The sequence below is a fragment of the Anthonomus grandis genome, chromosome 14 (genome assembly GCF_022605725.1).
Source record: "Anthonomus grandis grandis chromosome 14, icAntGran1.3, whole genome shotgun sequence".
NCBI classification, from domain to species: Eukaryota; Metazoa; Arthropoda; class Insecta; order Coleoptera; family Curculionidae; genus Anthonomus; species Anthonomus grandis.
In genome coordinates, this window is record NC_065559.1 from 2,413,078 (window position 1) to 2,438,639 (window position 25,562).

General features: G+C 31.6%; 1 protein-coding gene across 1 annotated transcript in view; it reads right to left on the reverse strand.

The window, feature by feature from the left end:
- The window catches only part of LOC126744383 (ectopic P granules protein 5 homolog), a 52,701-nt gene that overhangs the window by 23,307 nt on the left and 3,832 nt on the right, over nt 1-25,562 (reverse strand). Inside the window, exons 2-16 of the mRNA XM_050451761.1 lie at nt 20,902-21,544; nt 20,591-20,850; nt 20,252-20,535; nt 19,006-19,342; nt 18,760-18,957; nt 15,876-16,280; nt 10,623-10,840; nt 10,417-10,570; nt 7,876-7,981; nt 6,269-6,639; nt 6,069-6,218; nt 2,737-2,970; nt 2,526-2,686; nt 2,137-2,313; nt 1,956-2,082 (exon numbers count right to left, since the gene is read on the reverse strand). Of these exons, the coding sequence (XP_050307718.1) occupies nt 1,956-2,082; nt 2,137-2,313; nt 2,526-2,686; nt 2,737-2,970; nt 6,069-6,218; nt 6,269-6,639; nt 7,876-7,981; nt 10,417-10,570; nt 10,623-10,840; nt 15,876-16,280; nt 18,760-18,957; nt 19,006-19,342; nt 20,252-20,535; nt 20,591-20,850; nt 20,902-21,544 (3,825 nt within the window). The remainder of the gene's footprint in view (nt 1-1,955; nt 2,083-2,136; nt 2,314-2,525; nt 2,687-2,736; nt 2,971-6,068; nt 6,219-6,268; nt 6,640-7,875; nt 7,982-10,416; nt 10,571-10,622; nt 10,841-15,875; nt 16,281-18,759; nt 18,958-19,005; nt 19,343-20,251; nt 20,536-20,590; nt 20,851-20,901; nt 21,545-25,562) is intronic.

Here is a 25,562-nt window from a genome sequence, read left to right on the forward strand (position 1 = left end):
ATTTTCCTAGTCCCGTTCACTAAGTTCTTGCACGATCATCATTTTGTATGGGTGGAACTTCAGATCGGTGTGCAAAATTCTTCTCACAGAACGATCTGACAAACGCAAAGCAGAGGCATGTTTAACAGCTGAACGTCTTATAGGAGATCGTTCAACTACTTCTCTTACAGCTGCAATGTTTTCAAGTATCCGAACACTTCTGGGTCTACCAGTTGTGCAACTCTAAACGTGAACCTGTAGCTCTAAAATTTGAAACCCACAACAGTATTGTTTTGCGATCTGAAACTGGATCATGTCTACCAAGCGTACGAAGTGAGTACGACATATTTCTTTTCTTTCTCTTTCTAGTGATTCGGGCTCAGTGGCGGCGCAAAATGTGGGAGATCATTTTGCCGGACCCTGTATATATATTACAGTATTTTTTTGAAATTATATTTGATTTATATGTTCCTGAGAGCATGACATAAGCAATGAAGAACAGTAATTAAAATGTTATAAACCAATTAAAAACAATTCGAAATTCTCTGCAAAAAACCAAACTTTCTTGACAATATTTTTACAAATATAATTTACATTACAGGACCAGTAAGTTTTGATTTAGTAATTTAAATACTTAATTCTCGGTCTACATTTTTTTACAGTTTTTCCAGTTATCTATTAGAATACACTTTGTCTTGATTCATTCATCGATAAGCCATTGATACAAAACATTTAATTTCTAATTTAAAATTCTTGTAGCTTCTCTGTAATGTTTACCTGACACTCATATCACTCAAGAGTTTTGTAAAACAGCATAGATATTGTTTGTATAAGTAACAAGACTACTTCTTTGTGGTATACCTATAATACTTTCTATTTTATTTGAAAACCTTTGTTCCATATATAGCAATTATACCTTTTATCCAAGTAATATTAATTTAGTCCAAAGCTATATTACATAACAGTTTTAATAAGAATATTTCGCTTTATTGTCTCAAAAGCACGTTAAAGATCCACAAATATCCTAATAACTAATTAGTCTTCGTCAATGTCTTTTCTTTATGTTCCAGACACACGTAATGAAGCAGCAAATTTACAAGAGTGATTATTCCTAAACACTGATTGTTCAATATATAATAGTTTATGTTGTTCAAAGTATCGTTACAACTGTGACAATTCTCTCTATAATTTTATCAATGACAGGCAATAAATTTCGATGTCGAAATTTTGGTATTGGACTCATTAATATACTATTTTTTAAACCACTTGGAATATTTCCAGTTAATAAGTACGAATTAATTAAATGTAATAAAGGGTATCCAATGACACTAATTAAATGTTTTACTAGTTTCACACCGTCACTAGTTTTTTTATTTTTTAATCAAAAACCCGTATTTTTTTATTGTGACAAATTGACATTTTTGAAATGTGAAATTTGTATATTCGGAAAATTACAATACTTACAGAAATATCATGTAAGATATCTGAATAAAACTTACTTAAGTTTTCCTTTATACAGCCTGTATACCTACCAAAGATCCGTATAATCAGTAGATTATTTGAAATTTCTTAGTAAACCTTTTAGTGTCCATTGGCATTTTTTCGTTTCACTGCATCCTACTAAGTGAATTGACACAGTCATCAGTACCAAAATATATTTTGACAGTCAGAGATTATTTGAAACTTGTATTTTCAAATATTAAGAGTGAAAACGGGATTCACAGAATTTGCAAGTAACTGACATGAATTGAATTAACTCGAAAATTATCGGAGTGCACTCAACGAATACTATTTACTACGATACTGATAAGTGCATTGTGAACCAAACAAATTATTATTTTTTGCTTATAAGCTTTTAATAAGGTGTACATATATCATTGCATTAAAGTTCCAAAACCTCCTAAACCAATCTTAATTTAAATAAATGCACCCTTAAAAAGTAGACTTTAATCTGCTCTAAACTAACCACTTCTTACCTGACTATTTTCCTGAATTATTAAACTCAACAAGTTGGGCTCGTATTGGGAAGGCAAACTTTGCAGCAACAAATTCCCGCTTTGCAACCTCGGCTCTTCTAACCACAGCGAAAACGCTTGAAAGACCCTTTTTAAAAAACGTGTTTGTTAAATGTCACTCCCTAACCAAATAAATACTTACGAGTGTTTCAGTTTTAGGTGCGTCAAAGTGCCACAATCTGCGTCGTCTCGCTTACTTTCCACCTCATTTTTATAATAATCGGTGGTCTCTTGCAGTTTACGCTTGATACGTTTCAGGAAGGCAAAGTTTATTAGGCCTTCAAAAAACTTGTCTCCTATGCAAGTTTTATCTACAGAGCTAAAAACCAAATTTATATTTAATAGCTAGTTAAATAAATATTAAAGTCCTTATATCTTGGGAACTAATAAAGATAATTGCAAGGTAATTGGAGACCCCTCTATCCAGTAAATAAATAACTCACAGGATGTTTTTTTCTTAATAGAAGCTTAATAGTAAGACAATATTAAATGTTGAGCCAATAAAATGCAATGAAAAAAAATCATTCCTACCTGGGATTCGGCAATCTGGTGAGAAACAAGATGAAAAACTTTTGCCAAAACAGTGGGAGTAACGGATGGTCTAGAGGGGCATCTAAAGCTTGCTGCGCCCACCTATAGATACACAAACAACTCGAACTAACAGCGGTCATTTTTAAATTCGAAGCGACGTTCTAAAATGTGAATTTATTAAAGGGGTAAAGTGTCTTTATGCTGTTCGAACCTTAATGGCACTATCCACGTTCGGTTTGCCCTTCTGTTTGGATAATTCTTTCAAAAGTGACATCCAGAAGCCGGTTTTTTGTTCCTTTTCCTCGTGTTCGATTTCCAAAAACACGTAGGCCAACCAGGGGTATTTTGTCAACGGGGTCGAGATCATTCCGTAAACGTTGTTGCTACTGCTCGGCGAACGTTTGAAGATGTTTATTATCGAGGTGGTTTCTTGTGGACTGCTTAACTAATTGATAAAATTGACTTAATTATTAATTAATTAATAGTTAAAAAAAAACAATGATTTAGTTTATTTACGAGTATTTGGTTTTGTTTTAAAGATACTGCGCCTGAGTTTTCAGCCTTTTGATTTCATTTTGCACAAATGCTTAAGTGTTTTTTAGACCCGTTTAATTATTATTTTTTATATTTTAAATGCCTGGAATAAATTTAAAATTACTAAAAAAAAATGAAAATGTATTTCCAGTTCGACGTATAGTATCACTTGGAATATTTTTATATTTTTTCCACGTCAGTTTAAAGGCATCCTTGGGATAGATTAGAAGAACTTTTATGCTGTTTTTTTTCTAGTAATATTTCTCTTTGTCTAATTTGTAAGAAAAAACTAAAATATATTATTAATAGATTTACTGGAAAAAAGAGCATTTTTTAACGAACAATTTCATTTACAAACACTTTTTGTATCTTAAAAACTGACTGAATTATAGAGTATTCTGTCAACCAAAGGCCAGGAACTCTTAAACTCGACATTTTTTTATTTTGTTCATAACTCAAGAAACGCTTGGAATATTTACATAATTTTTCTACAATAGGGATCCTTGAGAATGGATCCGAGGTAGAAACGTCGTGCTGGATTAATGATTGGGATAGTTATTAGTCATTTTTTATCTGTAAATCAAAAATGACTTCAAATGCCCTGAATATAAAAAAAATTCTCAAAGCGTTTCCAAGCTTGTCCTACTTAATAAGAAATTTGAAATGCCTGAAATAGACTTAAAAGTACTAAGAATACAGTGAAAAATTATTTCCAAATGATGAAAGACCTTACAGGTGTGAAAATAAAATGTAATTAACAACCTGGAACAACAATGACAAAATCCGAAAAAGAAACGTCCAGAATCATATGATAAAATAACTTCAAAAGCCTGGAAATCGTGAAAAATTGCCCAAAAAAAAGCTTAGAACAAAAATTACTTTTAGCAACATAAAATGACTTCAAATATCTGAACCATAATTAAAAATTAGTTCAAAAACCTGTATATTTAGCATGTATATGAAGCGAGTTTAAATCCATGAATAGTGTAAGATATTACTTCAAAATGCCTCAAAAACACAAGGATGTTAGAAGCAGATAAGATACAACTTCCTGAATAGATCAAAATATAGAGCTTCTTATGTATTTTTTCCCGAAATTTAATTACATTACTAGCAAGATCTTACCCCTTGAATCAAATATAAATATAGTTTTATTTTAATGTATTTCTACACCTAGATGTACAACATCTGTGTGTGTGTACAACATATATTATATGTTATTAAGTCCATTTATTCATTTAGGCAGTCTTTAGTCAAACTACAATTAATTCGCTGAACAACGAATAGATACATAAACTCAACAATCAATTTAACATATATAGCACTGGTTAATAATGTATTTACTAATAATTATTCTTATCAGAAGGACTCATACACAAAACACTTTGAAAAATTCCTTTTTTTTTGGCCTTAGCAGTTTATTGCAGGTACTCTAGACCGTAATTGTTGTGTAGCTTGATGTACAAGCATTTGATTCGGTAGAATTCATAGTCTTTCTGACAATGTTAAAATATTATGGTATCCAGTGTTTGGAAACATTCAATATTTTGTTACTTGTAATTTATTTCAGGTTTAACTGAAGCCAGTGTAGGTAATTATTGTTTTCGATAAAATACCAAAAAAGGAATAAGTAGAACACAAAATAATGGTTATTTTGGGTTAATTTTTTATTTCGTTCCAGGAATTTTTCACGATTTCCGGGCTTTTGAGGAAATTTTTAAAATTATTCCAGGCATTTTAGATAATTATTTATGTTTTCCAGGTATTGAAAATAAATTTTCTCTCGTTTTCCATGCTATAAATATATAAATATAAAAAGGGTATAAAGAGCATTATCTATGCTATATATTAAATGAATGTTCTTTCTTCCAGCAAATATATTATCAATATATTTTAACTATTTCTTATGAATAATCGTAGAAGTAAATAATCGTGTTTCTTATAAAAGTGAGTAATTACTAGAAAAAAAAACAGCAAAAAAGCGTCCCCTTAAAAATGGCTATAATAATCCGAATTGTTAATCCAGCAAGACGTTTCTACCTTCGAATCCATCCTCAAGGATCCCTATTAACTGACATGGAAAGTTTACAAAAATATTCCAAGTGGTACTTTACGTCGAATTGTAAATAATTTTGAATTTATTTTTAATAATTTTACATCTAAAAATTATTCTTAAAAAGGACATTTTTTGTTCCATGTATGGTTGGAGAAATATTTTCTTCATTCTACGCATTTGAAGAATTTTTATGTTTAAAACAAAACGTATAATTAGAAACCAAAATTTTAGCGTAACTTTAACAGACGTTAAATAGTTCACTTACAGATTAAAAAAAAGCGTCAATTAAAGCACTACGATACTTTGGAAATAAAAAATATATACAATTTACAACATACTTTATAATGCAATGCCAAATATATATTGGCTTAAAATAAGACAAAGAAATCGGTGATTGGAAAATCACGAAATCTGGGAGAATTAAATAATTGGCACAAGTGAACACTGAAAAATTGCGTTAAAGTAAAAATATACTACAGCAGTATCAAAATACTTTTAAAAACGTACCCATAAACGAAATATGTACATACATCTAAACGGGACAAGGAGAAAAAATTGTTTCCAAGATAAATTATGCGTTTATTATCACATCTTGATTATAATACCAAGAGAATACACTATAGGAAGGGAGTGCTAGAAAATAGCACAATATTCAGGTACTGTCATGGCCTGCATAATAAATACACTGACTTAAATCGAGCACGTTTGGCACATGTTGAAAAGGCGTGTTTTAAGTCAAGAATAGTGTTCCAACCTAGGGAAGAGTTACTGAACTATATGCAAGAGTATAAATGTAACACCAGGATGAATTTTTGTGTTTTTCAGAATTCAGATCTAGACCATTTTGTGATATGTTTGTTATATAGTGTGGTCTGTTATAATTTTTTAATACAAACGAAAATGCTTAATATAAAAAAAAAATTGTTAATTCATCAATACCGAAGAAAAATTACCTGATATAAATATTTAAAATTCTCATAAACGGTTTGCAAAGAATTTTGATGAAAAAACGCCGTCCTAATAATAATATCCAGCAAGTATAAAACTGAGTGGTCCTTGTCCCAGTTTGATATTGAAACCAAGGAGTTCATCCATAATCTAACCTAAAATTCACCTATTATCAAATGTACAAACTGGTCCCCAATTAACTTACCAACAACCTGGGACTCTCCAAATTATACATTTTATAATTGACGATCTGCGTTTCCACCATATTACCGAACTGCTGCAGCACCGTATCTTGAGTGACAATGAAACTCTTCGCGTAAGAAACGTATCCTCTATCCGCGTTCAACAGATTAACCAACACCTCTTGGAATTTATCGCAGTTAATTATGCACTCCTGACAGGTTATGAATATGGGCATTATTTGATATAGGGCGAATAGAACCGCTTCGTGTTTTTGATGTGTCTGAAGGTTGTTCAGTAGTTTTAAGCCGTTGGTGCAGATTAATGGTACTAAATGGCCCCAAGTTGACATTAGGATTGCCACGAAGGATGGTAGGGGCTGGTTTTGGCGTATACCTGAAAAAAATCAAGCGTTTAATGTGTGGGAATTAAAACCATCCCCAATGATATTATTGTAAGTTTGCATTGGATTCTTTAGAAAATTCCCCATAAACATTTCCGTTTACGCTGCACGGCAGGATCCATAATAAAACACTAGTTCACTGCACACTTTACAGTACCAATCGAGAAATTTGACCACCGAAGAGTGTAATTTTACTGGAAGAGGGGTCAATTCAATTGAATATGATTTCAATCATATATGCCTCTGTATAGTTATTTAAATAATTTCCAAAAACAAAATCATATTCATATAAATAAAATAAATCTCCTTTCTAATAAAAATATAGATTAAGAACTCTTAGGCATAAATAAAAATATTATTAATTTATCAGATAGAATTTTATCTGAAATAGAAAAACTTCTTCCTTCTAATTACTAAATTACTCCAAAAATTCTGCATAAATTAGATACCGCAACGAAAATGCAACGAAAGACTTACCAAGGGATCAACCAAGCGTATTTAGAATTAGGACAAAGATAGAAATTGAAAAACCAATAAAAATTAAACAAAAATTTAAACGCTTTAAGAGTTACAAGCATTAAAGGCACTTAAATCCCATAACATTATTAAAATTCTTCTAGCAAATTAATATGGTATAATTATTTTTTAAATATTAACACTTTTATAAAAATAAATTAAATCTATTAATTAATGATGTAACTATTCAAAATTACCTAAAGACCCTACAGAAAAAAATCAAAGGCAAATTTACTTAGAAAACGTAAAAACAATTTTTCTAATATCCATAGGTTTAACTTAACACATTTTTATGGTTTACCAAAAATATATAAAATAAATGTTATCCTTAAAGACCTATAGTTAGCATAATTTCTCTCTTTTGACCTGCATACACTAGCAATTCTAATTCATGCATTATTAATTCGGAGCATTTTTCATAAATACTTGATTATCTCTTCAAAACTTAAATATTGTTAAAAATAAATTAGAGAAAGATAATATTTTAATAGAACGCACAAGAGTAAATGTTAGTACAATTTTCGCCTTTACATTGCTTTGAACATTTTAATGCTAGACTGGACTATGGAATTGGCCAGCAAACAGGCTTGATCTTAACCCAATTGAGAATCTTTGGAACATGATCTACCGACGTTTTTAAAAACTTCCTAACACTACGAATGGCCTTGCTGGAGATATTGTCCAAGTATGGAATAATTTGGATCAAAACTTACCTTTCATCATTATTTCGCATCTCTCTGCCTCCTGAACTCTACCCAAGTCCTGAAAATGGCCGTCGCTCACGTGCAGTTTTAATCGTAGGACAGTTTGCCAACCCCACTGAAATCAAATTTCAATTATTAGAATAATGAATCAATTAATTATTTATTACGCAAATTACAATGTGCAATTGTTATTCTGTAATGAACTATAATAAACCTAAGACTTAATTTATACATAAAGATATATTTAATATTTTCAACAATGCATTATCACCCTATTAAGATTATGCTCTGCAACGCATTTATGTAATGAAAGGACTTTTGCAGTCCGGAGAAAGTATAAAGTATTATTTTGTCAGAGATATAAAAAAATCATTTTCCTATTTAGGCAATGGTGATGTTTACTCTAGTTTAATTTAGCTTGTAAGTATTTCTATGCTCGTGTTTTTTACTTTGCTAATTCAGGGTAAAGTTATTAATAAAAAGATAAGTAAATAAATAATAAAGACTTGTGGGGGCGATTAAATTAAAATTTAGTAAATTATGTAATAAAAATTCAACACTGCTCTCGACAAATACTGATAATTAATAAGCTTGATTGTCCATTAAATCAGTAAATTCTACTTAATTCGTCTGTTCTTATGACCAGTTTGCTTACTTCCGCACTTAATAACTATTTTCCTCTTCAAGATAAACAAATGAAATTTGGTATATTGATGGAATTGTTATAAGACCATCTTTTGACATATTCAGATGTTTTCCATCACTTCCTGTTTAACCAGGAGTGACACTAACTTTCTTATTTTAAATGAGACACACGTATTTCGATAGAAAATAATATTCTGAGAACAATGACGCTGCATTTGCAACTTTTTGTTTTATACTCATAGAAAAAATCAATTTTTGAATTTTAAAATAGTATGTCATGAATGAGTTGAAAGTTTTCATTTTTAATCCATTTAAATCTTTTACACTCCTATTTGAAATGTCCAAACCAGTAAATATGGCATTTAATTTATTTTTTTAAATATCACGTTATTGGGAACAACCGCTTTTGAAATGCAGATTTTTTCTGTTTAATTTGATATGGTTAGTTTTTAAATCGGTTGATAAATAAGCCCACCAGAAGAAAAAAACTAAGTCACATAAATAAACGCATTTATATAATCACAGGCTTTGATTCCTTAGTAGGAGGCTGCGTTTTGACACGTACTTCAATTATCTTTTTAATTGTCATAGCACACGACATCTTATCAAGTGAAATTTTAGTGTTTACTAATATTTGAAATGTTTACTGACTATATTTCTAAAAAACTGCATTTCAATGTTATAATAAAGTGCTATTTAAAAAAAAAATAAAAACTACTGGTTTGGAAATTTTAAATAGGCGTGTAAAAGATTCAAATAATAAAATACAATGATTACTTAATTAAAGATTAAAATTTTGAACGCATTCATGGGACCCTATCAAAATTTAAAAAAAAAAAATTCTATGAATATAAAACAAAAAGCAGCACATGCAGTATCATTATTTCTATCACAATACGGAATAATATACCAATTATTCCATTTAAGACAAAAAAGTTAGTGTCACTTACTGTTAAACCGGAAGTAACGAAAAATAACAGAATATGTCAAAAAATGCTCTTATTTTATAAACTACTCATACTAATGCCTAATTTCATTTCTTTATCTTGAAAAGTAAAAAAGTTATTAAGTGTTTTCTTTTTCCTGTGTCACCCGGTATAACCAAACTTTTCCACATTTCCACAGAGTACCATTAACTTATCTTGCCACACAACCTCTATATTCATGATTTATGGGAAAATCTTATCCCTGGACGTAAATAAGGGACCCGGTCCTTCTATTTTTATCAAACACTGAACTTTTATACTTGCTTGGCCACTTTTTATAATTTTCAATATTTCCCTTAATAACGGATTTTTCAAAATTTTGGAAATCAGGTTTGATTACACTCATCTTTAAGTCAGGAAGTAACCAACCCAAAGTGTTCGAGATCCTAGGATGTGCTTTTCTGACAAACAGTCTAAAGACCTATTTCAACGGTTTGGATTTCTTCCTCAACGTTCGACTGAACTTATCTTAGTTACTGTTACCTTTTCTGTTGAAATTATTGGAAGCAGGTTGCCGTGTACACGCTCTATATACAGATGTCGCCAAAGCATTTGATAGAATCAACCAGGCAATCTTAATCGTACCTGAGTGGTAGAACAAGGATTGTATGGTACCTTCTGGAGTACCACATAGAGTTCTCATCTTGAGCCATTAATGTTTAACGCTTGTCTTAATGATATCTCATCTTGTTTTGTTCATGCATATTTGCAGATGACTTTGAGGCTATTAAACTGTGGCATATTTTTCTGTGTTTTGTTTCTTTGGCTGAGCAAGTTATGTAGTTAGTAGTAAAGTTAGGTATATTTGATGTAATTTTAATTCTTAGAATTATAAAAATGTTATAATGGGATTGACTGTTTTGGATAGTTAAATAAATACTTGTAATGTAAATAAATAAATAAATAAAAAATTCTTTACCTGTATATATAATGGTTCCTGATCGACCGCCTTCAAAACAAGCAAAGCGGTCTCGCAATGTTTTTCATACGGAATAATATCCCAGTTTAGCCTCGATAAAATCATCCTGGCCAATTTCGTTTGCGAGGTGTTAACCGGGAAGTTCAAAAGTAACCTGTATAAAAAAATATCATATTTTGACTAATTCCGATTTAGAACGCTTTTACCTTTCGATCCTCCGTAAATCGTCATCGGTTATAATCCAAATCGTTAAGGGAATCTCTTCGTATAAATACAGGGATAGACTACCGACGGTGTCCATGTTGTCGTAAACTGCTTTCAAAATATCCGATAAAAGGGCCGGATATTTGGATGTTATGTGAGATAATAAAATTCGGGCGGATTTCGAGCAGGTTTCTTGGGTGTTTTGCGATATAAAGCCCACCTAAAATATACGCTGTTAAGTAAGCATCGTTGGGAGGTAATTAAATAAATTATTTTAAGGCAATTTTAAAGCAAATCATTTGTTAGAAAAGATGAGGTTTTTCCAAGTGTATAGGAGTAATAAAATGACGTTTGGGCTTAAAAGCCTTTTTAATCAGAGTTTCCCTCTTATATTGGTAGAAAAGAAATAGAATTACATTATGTAACTCTTTCAAATCATAGTTATGTATATAAACAAATATATATTAATGAAAAAAATATTTATGATAATTTATTAGTAAGTGCTTGTGCCAAAAAATTTGAAAGTCCTATAAAAACCGTTAATAAGAAAGTTAAATGAATATATGGACCATTGCAAAGAAATAAGGGGTGCTGCTAATCAGAAATTAATAGTTGAAGGAGTTATAAAAAAATGTACTCTCTGTAATACCTGATTTGTTGCAATCGTTAACACGCAGGGTTCTTGATTTTAAAATTCCTTACATCGATGTTATAAGAGTTACCAAAGAAGAATTATCATTTAATTGCCAGTTATTATGAAACGAAACAAATTTTCAACATGTTTTTTATATCATATAATAAGAAATTCATTAGTACCATCACTCGCCTAAGACAGTTTGCTTTATATCGGGTTGGGTTGGGTGGGGGGGATATGAACAAAATAGGAATTAAAAATAATGATAATTGTGATAGTGAGGAACCGGGAGATCTAGATCGCCTTTTCTTAAAATGTATGAATTAGGATTTGCCAAGCAACTTAAAGGAGCTAACATCTTTTTATCAATTGACTATACCAAAGAGGAATATAATAATCAAACGCTTATTACACACCGAAAAAAGAACTTGTTAGAAACTAAAAAGTATAAATATATTTGAGTCCGTCAGTCACAGTTAAAACAGCAAGGTAAAAAGTTATCCTACAGATTCGATATCTCTCTAAAAGAAGAGTTGGTAACTTATCTTCATAAGACCCTAATAATCCCACCCTTAAAGAAAAACAGAACCAGTTTTAACCAGATCGAACGGCAAAAAAACGGAAACTCGTTGAAGTTTTAAGGGCTGACCAGCCTAACAAACATACCACCCTTGGTAATACCAAAATGTTATTTATTTTATTCAATTTATATATAGGGATATACAGTGCCGGCCAAAAGTGGAGAAACTTTTAATATTTTTATTTTTTTCTTATTAAAACTAATTCCAAGTAATTGTAAATAATGTTTATGGTTGTATCTAGTAGTGACGAAAATAATTTAAAAAAAAATTGAAAACAAATAACTTATTACAAAATATGCAAACAAAATTTATATTCTCTAAGGACAAAAATGGAGAAACTTTTTATTTTTATGACATAATTATGTTATAATACAAAATGTGGATAAAAGCACACTAATACTTTGTGGCATAACCGTTATTCTTCACAACATCACTACACCGTCTTGGCATAGATTCAAGAAGATTGTGTATAATATCTCCGGAAATTTCACTTCATGCTTCTTTTAGGACTTGGAATAATTCGTCTTTATTTCGGAACTTATTCGGATTTTTTGTCGAACTTTTTTGTCTAGGTGCTCCCACAAGTTCTCGATGGGATTTAAATTTGGACTTTGAGCTGGCCACTTCAGAACTTGAATTTGTTGAGAGGTTAGGAAATTTTTAACAATTTTAGAAGTGTGCTTGAGGTCGTTATCATGCTGGAATTTCCAAATTAACGGCAAATTATCCTCGGCGTAGGAAAGCATATTATTCCTTAAGATGTTTAGATAATATTGGCTATTCATGATCCCATCTATTCTCACCAGTGGACCAACGCCATGCCCGGAAAAACATCCCCACACCAATACATTATCGCCTCCATGTTTGATTGTGGGAATAGTGTACTTTGGGTTGAATTTTTCATTCTCGGGACGTCTAACCCATCTCATACCATCTGACCCAAATAAATTGAACTTACTTTCATCCAATGTAAGTGTTCTTTTGCGAATCTTAAACGAATTTGTCTATTTTTCGTTGAAATTAAAGGTTTTTTTACCGGTCTCCTGGCTTTTAAGTTGGATTTCTTATAGAACATCGTCTAATTAGCTTGTGAGTTGCAGATGTTGTTTTTTTGGGTCTACCTGGCTTAGAGATGCTGGCAGTAGTGCCTCTAGTTTGCCACAATTTGATTTGTTTACAAATGACACTTTTATGAAGATCAAGTTCTCTAGCGATTGTTACTTGTTTCACTCCCGCATTGCGCTTCTCAATTATAAGTTTTTTTATTTGTTTAGATAAATTTATACCTCGAGGCATTTTAATACTAAATAGGCTTCTTCATAATCGAAAACGAACTGCTTCAAACGAGACCTATTTAATTTAAAATATTTAATACAAAAAGTTTCTCTATTTATGTCCTCAAGTAAAAAAAATGGTTTACTATTTACATTCCTGTGATAAATATTCAAACTGTTTTGGTATGAATTTATGGCTTAGGCTAAGATAAACATTTTTAATACATGGTGTCACAAAAATTTTGAATAGATTATTAAATTATAAAATAAATTAAAAGTTTCTCTACTTTTGGCCGGCACTGTATAAATATTATTTGTATTTTACATCAGTTTCATCAGTTTCTTCTATCTTCATCTACCCTCTGTTGTTTTTTTTTCTGTATTTTAACAGATTTTGATGAATTTATGTTTAAGTAATTTAGGAAAAGATAATAATTTTAGGGCTAAGTTACTCTTTGTCTATGATTTATGGTAAAGAATTTGACAAACCGCTGACTTAAGGAATATGATATACTATACAAAAAGTGTTCAGAATATTTTCAGTATTTTGCATCTGTTTTTACTCAGTCAGATATGAATAAAAAAGTGATTTTTATGGCAGTTGAATTTTTCCTACACTACAGCAGATGAAATAAATAATATAAACAGATTAAAACAAAAAAAAAGCCACAGGTATTGACAACATACCCGCATCTCTTAACCCCTGGCAAATATTTTTAATATTGCTGTTAAAAATAATCAATTTCCTAATGAACTTAAGACAGCAGTCATTACTCCAATTTATAAAGGTGTGGTAATATAGATTCAGTGCAAAATTACAGACCAGTTAGTGTTTTGTGTGCACTAGCAAAAAATTTTGATAATATTTTATTTCATTTTAAGACAAATTTGCTATTTAACAACTTGGGTTTTTAAATTCGTTCTCTTAATGATTCTAAAGATTTACATAATATCAACAAATGGTTTGTGGACAATAAAATGTGTCTTATATGAGCAAGTGTCATTTAAACTTACCCGAAAAAATAGCCCTGTATTATATGACTATAAATTAAATAATATTGTAATTAGTAGAAAGACTGAATGCCAAGACTTGGGGGTTTATTTGCAATCAAACCTAAAATTTAATAAGCACCAGGATATTATTATTAAAAAAGGCACTGGGTTTTGTTATTAGAAACTCAAGGTGCTTTAAAATACCTCACGTTGAGTACGCAGCTTTAATATGGTCACCTCAAGAAAAGGTTCACTGTAACAACATTGAAAAAATTCAGAAGCGATTTTTAAGGTATCTTCATGTAAAGCAATATAATATGTGTTCATTTATAGTGTCTTACAGGAGTATGTGTCTAATTTCAAAAAATTTAGAAATCTGAATTTAATTAATAGAATAGATTTTAATGACCCCAAGGTAGTAGCTCTTAGACCTACAAATACTAAGTTATTTAATGTGAATTTGGCTAGTCTATCACCGCTTGAAATCATGCTAACTAAGTGCAATAAGGTGATCCAACTTTGTGATAGAGATATTTTTAATATAAATATGTTTTAACTCTTAAAGAGAAACTACTTAGTAAGGAATTAAATTAATTTTTGTAATTCGCTGTTCTAGTCCTTATTATTATACTCAATCTTATTTTATTTTGGTATGTATCTCAGTACTGCCTTTATTGACCTGTAACTTTTTCCTATAGTTTAATTTTATTGTTTCTTTCTTATTAGGTTAATTTGGTTTTGTTTAGTTAGTTGATTGGAACTGAAAAAACACCTGAATTTTAAATAGATTTGTTCCTTTCATGTTAAAACAACGTTGTTGCAAAACCAATCTGTTAGATGATTGATTCTTTGTTTGAGGATTTTGATAGTTTTTAATATACCAACTAACTATTAAATCTACTTGCCGATGGCTGTATTGCCTACCCTAATTATATATTTTTTTCTTTAAAATTGTAATTTTTTCTTTTTTATCTGAATTATTATATTGTATATATTTCCCAAGTAGTCATTTCAAGGATGCATCGCACATAACTCCTTGCCAGGTTGTTTTTATAATCAAGATGCACTCCTATTTGCCTCTTTTATTAAATTATAGATTATGTCGAATATTGTAATATGTAACTTTTTTTTGGCAAGAGTTATTAGTTAATAAAAATCTAGCTTATTCATTTCAAAAAATTTAGCGCTGATACATTAGTGCATAATTTTACTATTAGGTTTAAGGAAACTCTGACCCCACCAATACATAGGACTACACTTTTTAAGAAGTCGTTTTCTTACCAGAAAACGCATTACCCCTGGACCTTCGGCGCAAATCATTATCTGTGTTTAGTAACAATTTTAAAACATGCTTTTCAATAATTTAATATAACGCTAAACGTTTTTTGCGTAATTTTTCTTCCTTTTTTATAGTATTAGTATGTACTATTATGAAGTGTACCATTATATGGATTTTATACTAATATTAACTTGGTCTTTCGTTGCTTTCATTTCTCCAATTTTTTTCAAGCATATGTTGCCAGGTCTAGTAATATGTAGTAGTTGCTTCTGTTAATTTACAATATGTTTTAAATTTATCATAGTTATTTAATTTTAGTTAAGCTAGTTATAAGGGTTTAGAAAAGTTGTATTACTAAAGTGAACTTCTCCTTTTTTTCCGTGTTTTGCCTTGCACATACTGTAATTCTATCTTTTTATTCGAATAAATAAATAGTATTATTAAATCTCTGAATATTATAATAAAAGAATTTGGTAAAAATTATTTTTTTTTACCTGCAAGACATCCATGGCAGCCGAATGAATAAACTCCATATCGCCCTCGTTCCTCGCCAATGCCATGTTGGCAAAAGTATTCAATAAATAATAAACCTCGGCATCCTGTAGACTGCATAATTTCTCTTCGAACTGCCCTCGTAGCTCCTGCTCCCATATAAGCTTCTTAAAGTCACGGTTCAACAGGAAATCGGTTATTTCTTCGGCTCTCTCGTCGGGCATATGCAGGAAATAGTAAATTTTCCATAAGGTTTTTATGGTGACCATATTATACGGAATCACGGCGAGAAATTGCCAGGCGCTCAGTTTTTGGGAGGTATACAAATAGTAAATTGCCCTTAGGAAAAAGGCGTCGTATTCGGCTTGTAAACGTTGGGCCATGGCTTTATCGAACACCTTGTCGTTCTTAAAATGAAATGATTATTACTTTTGTGTTAACTTTTAAGGGTTTAGTTGGATGTGGGGTCAATTGAAATCCAAGCTGTTCAACACCTCATTCCTTTAATGCCAACGTTTCGGCCTATATTAGACCTTCTTCGGCCAAATATAAACAAAGTTTTAAAAATATTATAATTTACAATGGTCAAAAACAATTAAATTAAACTAAACCATTATGTTATTCATCAACTAATTCAATTAGTCAAATACACCTTTAAAACATTGAGATAAAAATCAACAATAAAATTTAAAAATTATAATGAAGATTAAATGGGAACAATCAAATGTATCTACATCAGAAAATGTTTATCATTTCTGGGATTAATTTTTCCTTATAGTTATTTTGGATATCAATGATCTTAACCTCCTCAAAATTAAATTGGTGTAGTTCTGAGTCAGCTTTTTGTCCTTACTAGTAAGTATTTCAGGTTTACCGCTTCTTTTGTATTCCGTTATCTTAGTTTTTAAATAACGACCTGTTTGACCTATATAGGCACCTTGACAGTCAAAATTTTTTTAAAATAAAACATTTCAACAAACACAAAACACTTTTTTAAATCCAAGGGAAATACTTACTTTTATCCGATAAAAGTACGTACATAACTCTTAACAAAGATCTAGCAATTAACACCCAAAATTATTGATAACATTTCTCCCTCTCTTAAACCCAATCACATTAAAAACTTGAAATAGCATTTTCCCAATCTCTACTTATTACCTAAAATACACAAAGAAAACACCCCACTCAGACCTATTGTCAGTTTTGTTCGTTCTCCGTCGTATAACCTTTCAAAATATGTTTCTGAATTGTTACAGTATGCATTTAATAAAGACCAAAATTACACGCAAAACTCTTTTGAAACTTCTGACCTCCAAAATGTTATTATTACCGAAAATTATATACTAATTTCTTTAGATGTTATTTCTCTGTTAACAAACATTCCAACTGACCTCACCATGTAAATTATTCAGAAAAAAATAGTCGGACATTTACCTACATTATAATTTATCAAGAGAACAATTTTTTCAACTTCTAAAATTCAGATTTGATAACAATTTCGGTCTAGGTGTGGGAAACTGTCTGTCACCAATATGTGCAGATATAATAATCTCTGAACTACAAAAGAAATGTTTATCAGATCTTAATTTCGAAATCTCCTTTTTTAAAACGTACCTAGACGATATTATTATTTGTGTTCCAATAAATGAGGTTCGAACACTTAATAAATTACAGTTTACCGATGAAATTGAAAAGAATAACAAAATTTCATTTCTAGATGTTTTACTTATAAGAACAGAAAATAACATTATAAAAACTGGCTGGTACCACAAACCAACGTTTTCTGAAAGATTACTCAATTATAATGCATCCCGTTCATCATTAGATCAATATAACTAACAACTTGAAACACAGCTTTGAAACTATCACACCCTCCTTTTCACAACAAAAATATAAATAACATCAAAACCTTACTTCCAAAAAATAGCTACCCTAAAAAACTATTTTTTAAGTTTGTCTGAATGATTATCCGGTAGGTACTTTTAATCATCAACTTTTCAAAATTGCGTTTAAATGTGAAAATACTGTAAAATAAAAAACGTCATTTGTTCAAATGTCAAATTGTTCAAAATGTTCAAAATCGTCAGTTGTAAGCAAAAAACGTCATCATCCAAAGAACTACCAAGTGGTGCTGTATGTGTAAAAAATATCATGCTCTGACTGTCAAGGTGTCTAGACAGGTCAAACAGGTCGTTATTTAAAAGAAGATACGAACAACTTAAGCAATTTTACGCAAATATCAACAATCTAATAAAAACCAAAAATTAATATTAAGCACTTTTCAATTATCTCTTGTATAACCAACATTTAAAAGCATATACAACTACGTTACTTATCTTAAAATATTTATAACGATAATTTTAAAAAAAGGAAAAAAACCTTATATTTTGTTTAAATTATCTAAACACTTTAACAATTCAAACCCACAACTTAAAGTATTATTCATTAATTTTGTTGCTTACACACCAGCATTTTGATATCCTCAAAAATTAAATAAACCAAATGGAATAATAAAAAAAATACAGCTATGTGCCCCGTTATTCCAGTTTAACAAAAAAAATTAATTTTTCTGTTGTAAGTACATTTGAATGTTCCCATTTAATTTTAATTATAATCATCTCTATAATAATTAAAATAGTCATTGAATAACATAATAGTTTAGTTTGATGTATTTCAATATTGTTTTTGGATCGTTGAATACCATGTTTTTAACTTCCTTAATAATTGTTTTTTACCATGTTTTTTCAAAACTTGGAGCGCCCTGGAGATGGCCTAATATAGGCCGAAACGTTGGCATTAAAGGAAATTGACCCCATTTAACCCTTAAAAGTTAACACAATTCAACTAGCCACACTTTTGTAGCTTCGTTGCAAATATAAACGGTACCTTAAGAAATAATTCCCATTGGTCAGTGGAATACTGAACAATATGCCGCATAAATCTGCTAAGTCTCTTTGAAAACTGATTATACTTCGGTTGAGAGTAGGTTTTTAAACCTGCGTGTAGCAGCCTCAAAAGTACCGAGTAAAAGGCGAAACTCCTTAAAATATGCTGCTCTGTTACCGCCTCTATATTATAATTATCCTGAAATATTTCGGTAATAAAACGGATTTCATTTTAAACACTGTTTACCATTTCATCCGTTCGGGTTATCATCAAAAGACACCTAAACAAATCTGCTAAAGGTAACTGATTTAGGATTGCCACCAAGTCGTTTTCTCTTAAGGAAACCCCCACTTCGTCATCTTCTTCTCCATCAGAATCGACCATCACCCAGTTAGACTCCATTTGAACATTAGGACAATTGACGTCCTTGAGAAACTCCTTTCTGGCTTCTATAGGGTTCAAGATAACGGACAGGACGCTTATAAGGTGATTAATTTGATAGTTTGAAAAGGGATTGTCACAATGCAGGTCTAATGGCACTTGGATATAAGAGGAACTCCATGTCGAGATACCAGCTGGACATCTAAGTTGGAAAGAAAGGCTTAGAAAGGTGATAATTTGACAATTGACAATCAATACTATGCAAGGTGTACCATTAAGTTAAGTATGATATTTATTTGTTACAGTATCAGCAGCAATTATGCTAGTTACCTAAATACTGTAAGAATATAAGCAATAATACACAACTAAAAAGCTTCTAAATTTGTATTACAGAAAGATATAACAACAAACTTGTAATAATATAGTATAAGAACAAATTTGTTTAAAATAAAAGACTGGTGTGACGCAAATTGTTTGACATTCAATATTTCTAAGACTAATATCTTAATTTTTAATGTAGTATTTATTTGAACAATGAACCCATCACCTTCAGTAAGTCTTTCAATAGACAAATCTCTTAAGAGTGTCATCTTCAATATCGAATCTGCTTCTAGAGTTGTAGTAAAGCTTACTCTAGTTCAAGGCAATTTTTTAATGATTAACATTTAAGTATTTTTTATATTCTAAACTAGTTTTGTTGTAATGTATTATAATGTTTTGTAACTTATATTATCTTTTTGGCTTTGTTTACAACTTCTATGTTTATATTGACAATGATGCATTTTTTCAGTCTAAATTTCATCAATTTGCATGGTTCCATCCCTCTTATTAAGTAAAAAAGTTAAAGTGAAAAATGATTAAAATCACAAATAAACTCTTTATGTATTATTATATGTTAGATATTGCAGGAAAGCAAGAAAATATTTAGTAAATGTGCCTAGTAAAAAGCCAGCTGCTAAGAGATGTACACAGTTTAATTTACTACTAATTCATCCTCAAGACATCAAATATACCTTCTAAATATTTAAATAGGCAATGAATAAATTTATCATATGAATGTCCAACTTCTTGTAAAATATATAATATAACAACCCGAGTGTGACTCACTTACCTTAAAATATGATGCAGAAGAAACAAATGGTCCTGATAGTTAGCAACTCTAAGCAATACAGCAACCAGCCGAGTCATCCAGTTTCTTGTATCTTGTAAAAAAGTCTGGTCCCTTATGCACTTTCGTTGAAAAGCAAATAACACTGATATAGCGGATCTAAGCTCATTGGTGTAAGTTTTTAAATGGAAAGATTCCTCAGTGACACTTAGAGATACTGGTGAATGCCTTGTCAGTCGAGCCGTATTGATAATATTTTCAATCACATGCTCGATATGCAGCTCCACCTAAAATAGAACTTAAAAGTGCTTAAGTAGTTTTAAAGGTTTAATACGATTTAACCTGCAGTCTTAAATCCTCTGCTGAATAGGAATAGAGCACATGATTATCATAGACCAGTTTTTGTACATTGTTTAGTGTTCTTTTTATATTCTGGTACACTGATCTATGGAAAACTGCTCTATTATAAACATGGGAAGTGGATACACTTTTGCCATCCTGGCAAACTCCATTACCGGTTACGCTGGTTTGGTCTAATGACCAAAGGGTTTGCTGCAGCATAAGGTACTCTTTTCTGTGCTGCTCGATTTCCAACTTGTTGCCTATTAAGGGTTATAAATTAGTTTATGAAACTCTCTCACTACCACCCTTACCTGTAATTTTTCCTCTCACTTTTAAATAATTAACCAACAAGTCATATAAAGTTCCTTTTTGAAAATGTAAGCTCCTCAGCTCAGAGTCAATATACGATTTGGTAAAGTCTTGGAGCACATCCAGCTCACTGTTATAATATAGGGCGTTTAGTTGTTGCTCTGTGTAAGGTCTTATTTCAAAAAAATATGTTTCTTGTGCTTGTGAGGGCTGTGCCGGAATAGAATCAATGTTTTCTAAAGTGCACACAATTTGCTTATTTATATCAAGGAAACTCTCAAAATTCATTTGTAATTGACTGGTTGATGGAGTAGATTCTGCAGTAACAACAACAGCATTCACTTCTTCATTACATACATTTTCATCTGTACTATTAGACTCAATAGGATTTTCTTCAATGTTTTCAGAATCTATTGCAACATGGTTTTGCTCTTTACTATTGTTTGATGTGCTCTCTATAGTTGCACAAGTCACTTCATCGGGTGGTTCTGGAGGCTCAGTTGTAGATACACTTTGACTGTCTTGGTTAGTAATTATAGAGTTTTCATTAAGATTGTTAGAGGTGCTTTCTGTACCTTCACATGTTGTTTCGGGTTCCAATGTGATATTGGCTGGTTTTGCAGGTTTTGTTTTCTTTTTGTTTTTCTAAAGGAATTAATGAGTATTCATTATCAGTTCAGGATAATGTATTTGGCTGATAAACAAATTGTTAAAAAAAAAATTATGATGGTAATATAATTGTCCATTTCTGTATAAAAACTGTTTTTTTTAATGGTTATAAAAAAGATATAAAAGGAATATTGACTTCAGCAGATAAAGGCCCAATGCAGTCTATAATGGAAGAGATGCCTGGAAAATACCATTTTCCCAACCAGAATTTGACTAATTCCCAAGACATACAAGATACACTATAACAAAGGTTTTAGAAAATCCCAACGTATTACAGTCAATCAGTATCTAAAATGTCTCTCAGTTAAAGTTCGACACAAGGTTTATGTATTAAGAGAAATACTTGGTACAACAAATTATGCCTTAGACCTATTGTATGGTGGTACTTATATCTAAAATTATGTCCCTAAAACAGAGTGTATTCCAATAACTTGTTATACAATAAAAACTGCTGTTTTATACAAAACGTGTGTAATTTTGAATATATTACTGCTGATGTTTTGAGCAGATTAGGGGTAAAGTAGTCAAAGTCAAAGTCAAAAATAGCTTTATTGTTACGTAACATCATCTGTTGTTAACAAAGCATTATATAAAATCTTAAAGATAGTTGACAACATAATCTTTTACAAGAATATAAAAATTTTAACAATTCTTACATACATAGAATATAGAACACACCCAAAGAAAGGGTAGTAAGAATTCACATTACGCTGCGCAAAACTCTTCACTGTCAAAAAATTGTATTTAAAAACTCGTCTACAGAATAAAATGCTTTATCAAGCAAGAGTTTCTTTATATTTTTCCTAAAACGTTTTTCACAATTTATTAGCTTTATATAAAGGGGTAGGTGGTTAAAAAGCCTTCTGCCCCCGTACACAAAAGAGGACTTAATCTGCTCACTTTTTGGGATAGGCAGAGGTAAAGAGAAGATTGTTCGGAGATTGTAACCCGAGGAGGAGGGGCCAAGCTGATGGCTACGAAAGGGAGCTGCACACATGTAGCGTATGGCTCTTTTTTGCAAAATAAATAGAGAGCCGAACAAATACTGAGAGCACACACCCCAAAACACCATACCGTATCTCAGATAAGACTCAATAAGAGCATGGTAGGCAATTTTGGCCACATCAAGTCCCAGAGAATGTGTTATTACTCTAATAGCATAACAGTTGGATGATAACTTCCCTAATAAAGAGGAAATATGATTTTCAAATTTTAATTGCTTATCAATCGTCAGGCCCAAAAATTTGCATGTTTCAGAAGGACTTATTGTTTCATTTTGCAAAGTGACTGTTCCAAGGTTACATTTAAAAGTTAAAATATTAGTTTTAGAAAAATTAAAAGTTAATCTATCAGATTCACACCATGACTTTACAAGAATTAAATCTTCATCAACGATATTCCTTAATCTCTTGGTGTCAGTGTCATGCCAAAGTAATGTTGTATCATCCGTAAAGATAGTAAATTTGCCCCTAATTGGAATTTGAGAGATATCATTGACATATAGCAGGAACAATATTGGTCCAAGAACAGAACCCTGGGGTACAGCAGCGTCCATATCCAGACGGGATGACATATCATTGTCAAAGAATACCCTTTGTGTTCTTCCAGATAGGTAAGAACGAAACCAGTCGAGAGCAACTCCTCTGAATCCATAGGTTTCTAGCTTCTGCAGCAGTATTCTGTGACTTACACAGTCAAACGCTTTAGATAAGTCACAGAACACCGCCGCCGCACTCTCCCCAGCGTTCAACCCCATGTACAGACTATCCAAAAAATTGAAAATAGCATCAGATGTACCCAGTTTCGTCCAGAATCCAAATTGCTGATGGTTAAGAACATTATGCCGTTTCAGAAATTCCATCATCCTAGTTTTTACCAATCTTTCTACAAGCTTGCCAAGCGTGGGAAGCAGGGCTATGGGTCTGAAATTTGATGGGTCATCATGGTTTCCACCCTTAAATAATGGTATAATCAAGGCGTCCTTGAGTAAATGTGGAAAGGACCCACTTGAAACTGAAACATTTAACACCTCAGTCAAGGGTTGGTAGCGGTAGCGCTGTTAGGACCTTTAGTGACAGCCCATCCCATCCAGAGGAGTTCTTATTTTTCATTGAGGATAGAGCTTCCATTATTTCACTAGAATCTGTTGGTCTAAAGAAAAATGTTTCAGGCACCTTAATGTTGTGTATGAGCGCGGATCTCTAACAGACTGAGGCAATAATATTGATAGACCCAAAGCAACACCCTGGAAAAAATGATTGAGTGTTTCGGCCGACACCGTGCTATTAGAAACAGAAGGGTTCCCACGTTCGTCTCGTAAGTCATTAACAATTTTCCTAGACTCTCTAGACTTATTTCTTGATTGGTTTATTTTACTTGAGTAGTATAAGTTTTTTGCCAATTTCACTGTATCGCGGTAAATTTTGCGATATCTATTAAAGTAGGATATGAATTTGGAGTTGTCCAGGGCAAACTTTCTTATGGAGTGCAAACACCGAAGATTTTTACCAGAAACTAATAGACCTCTTCTCCTTTTTTCCCTAATTGTCACCATGGGGAAAGTTGACTCAAAAACATCCACTAAAGTGATATGATACCATTCCAGTCTATTGAATTACAACATTCTTTAAACTTACAGAATTTTTTTCTAGTGAACAACCTTCCGCACTTTTTTTTCTTGAGGTACATTTTTTTCCACTTAGAAGAAAGGAACATAATACGGCCTCATGATCAGACAACCTGGCATTTACAATTCTACATGCAACCTGCGTTTTACAGAGCGTAGAGCAAACATAATCTAAAAGTGATGCTGAATTAGCAGTGATGCGAGTAGGTTGGTCAACATGCAAACTTAAATTAAAAGATTTCAGCACTCTATGTATTGACAAATGATTGTTAGAGTAATTGCAGTCTAAAAAATTTACATTAATGTCACCTGTCAATATTAGTGATGCATTTACTGATATTTGGCTTAAAATGTTATATTATATTTATATTTTATATTTATTTATTCATGCCAAAAAGTATAAAGCTTTTACACAAGTCAGTCAAAAATATCCAAACTCCAAATAAAAGTATTAAACTGTAAAATTCGTTTTACCTAAGAACAAAAATAAAACACAGATAAGCCTAAAAAGTAATGCTTAAAAACACTTAACACAAAAAGTCAAGAGACCCAGCCTATGCAATAGCACTGAAATTTGAGCTCAGGAATTCCTCAAATGAATAAAAAGCATTGGTGACTAAAAAATGTTTTACCTTTGTCTTATAAGCATTAAGAGGCAAATCCTTAACGGAGACCGGCAGGATATTAAAGAACTTAATTCCATAATAAGACACGCCATTACGGGTACGCTCGAGTCTCCTAAATGGTGCCACCAAGGAGCCGCTATTTCTGGTGTCATGACTGTGAGTGCTAGCATGAGTCGCAAACCTGGGTAGGTTTTCCCTAATGAATACAAGGCACAGAAGTATGAAGGCGCTTGGTAAGGTGAGAACTCTCAGAAGCCTGAAGTGGACCCTACAACAATCCCTGTATCCAATCTGCGCAATCACTCGCAGACATCGACGTTGCAAAAATCCTGGGCATATGCGCTGAATGACCCCAGTTTAGTAAGTTATACGTCATTAGAGAGTGAAAATATCCAAAGTAAGCTGTCCTGAGAGTACCTGCGGAGACAGACCCAGACAAATTGCGAATCAGGAAAGTACACCTTGATAATTTGGTTGACAATTCATCTATGTGACCTTGCCACGTCAAACCACTATCCAATCTAACACCCAGAAAATCCACAGACACACCTAAAGATTGTTGCTGGGAATCAACGTCTCGAAGGGAAAAAATTATATTTTGAGTTTTGGACTCATTTAAGCACAATCTATTGGAAACGGCCCAGTCTCTAAACTGAGAACAAGATTCTTGAGTGAATAGGAATGACCTTAGCAAATTTTAAGACAGGATGGAAATGTGCCCTCAAAGATAGCCAGGTTGATT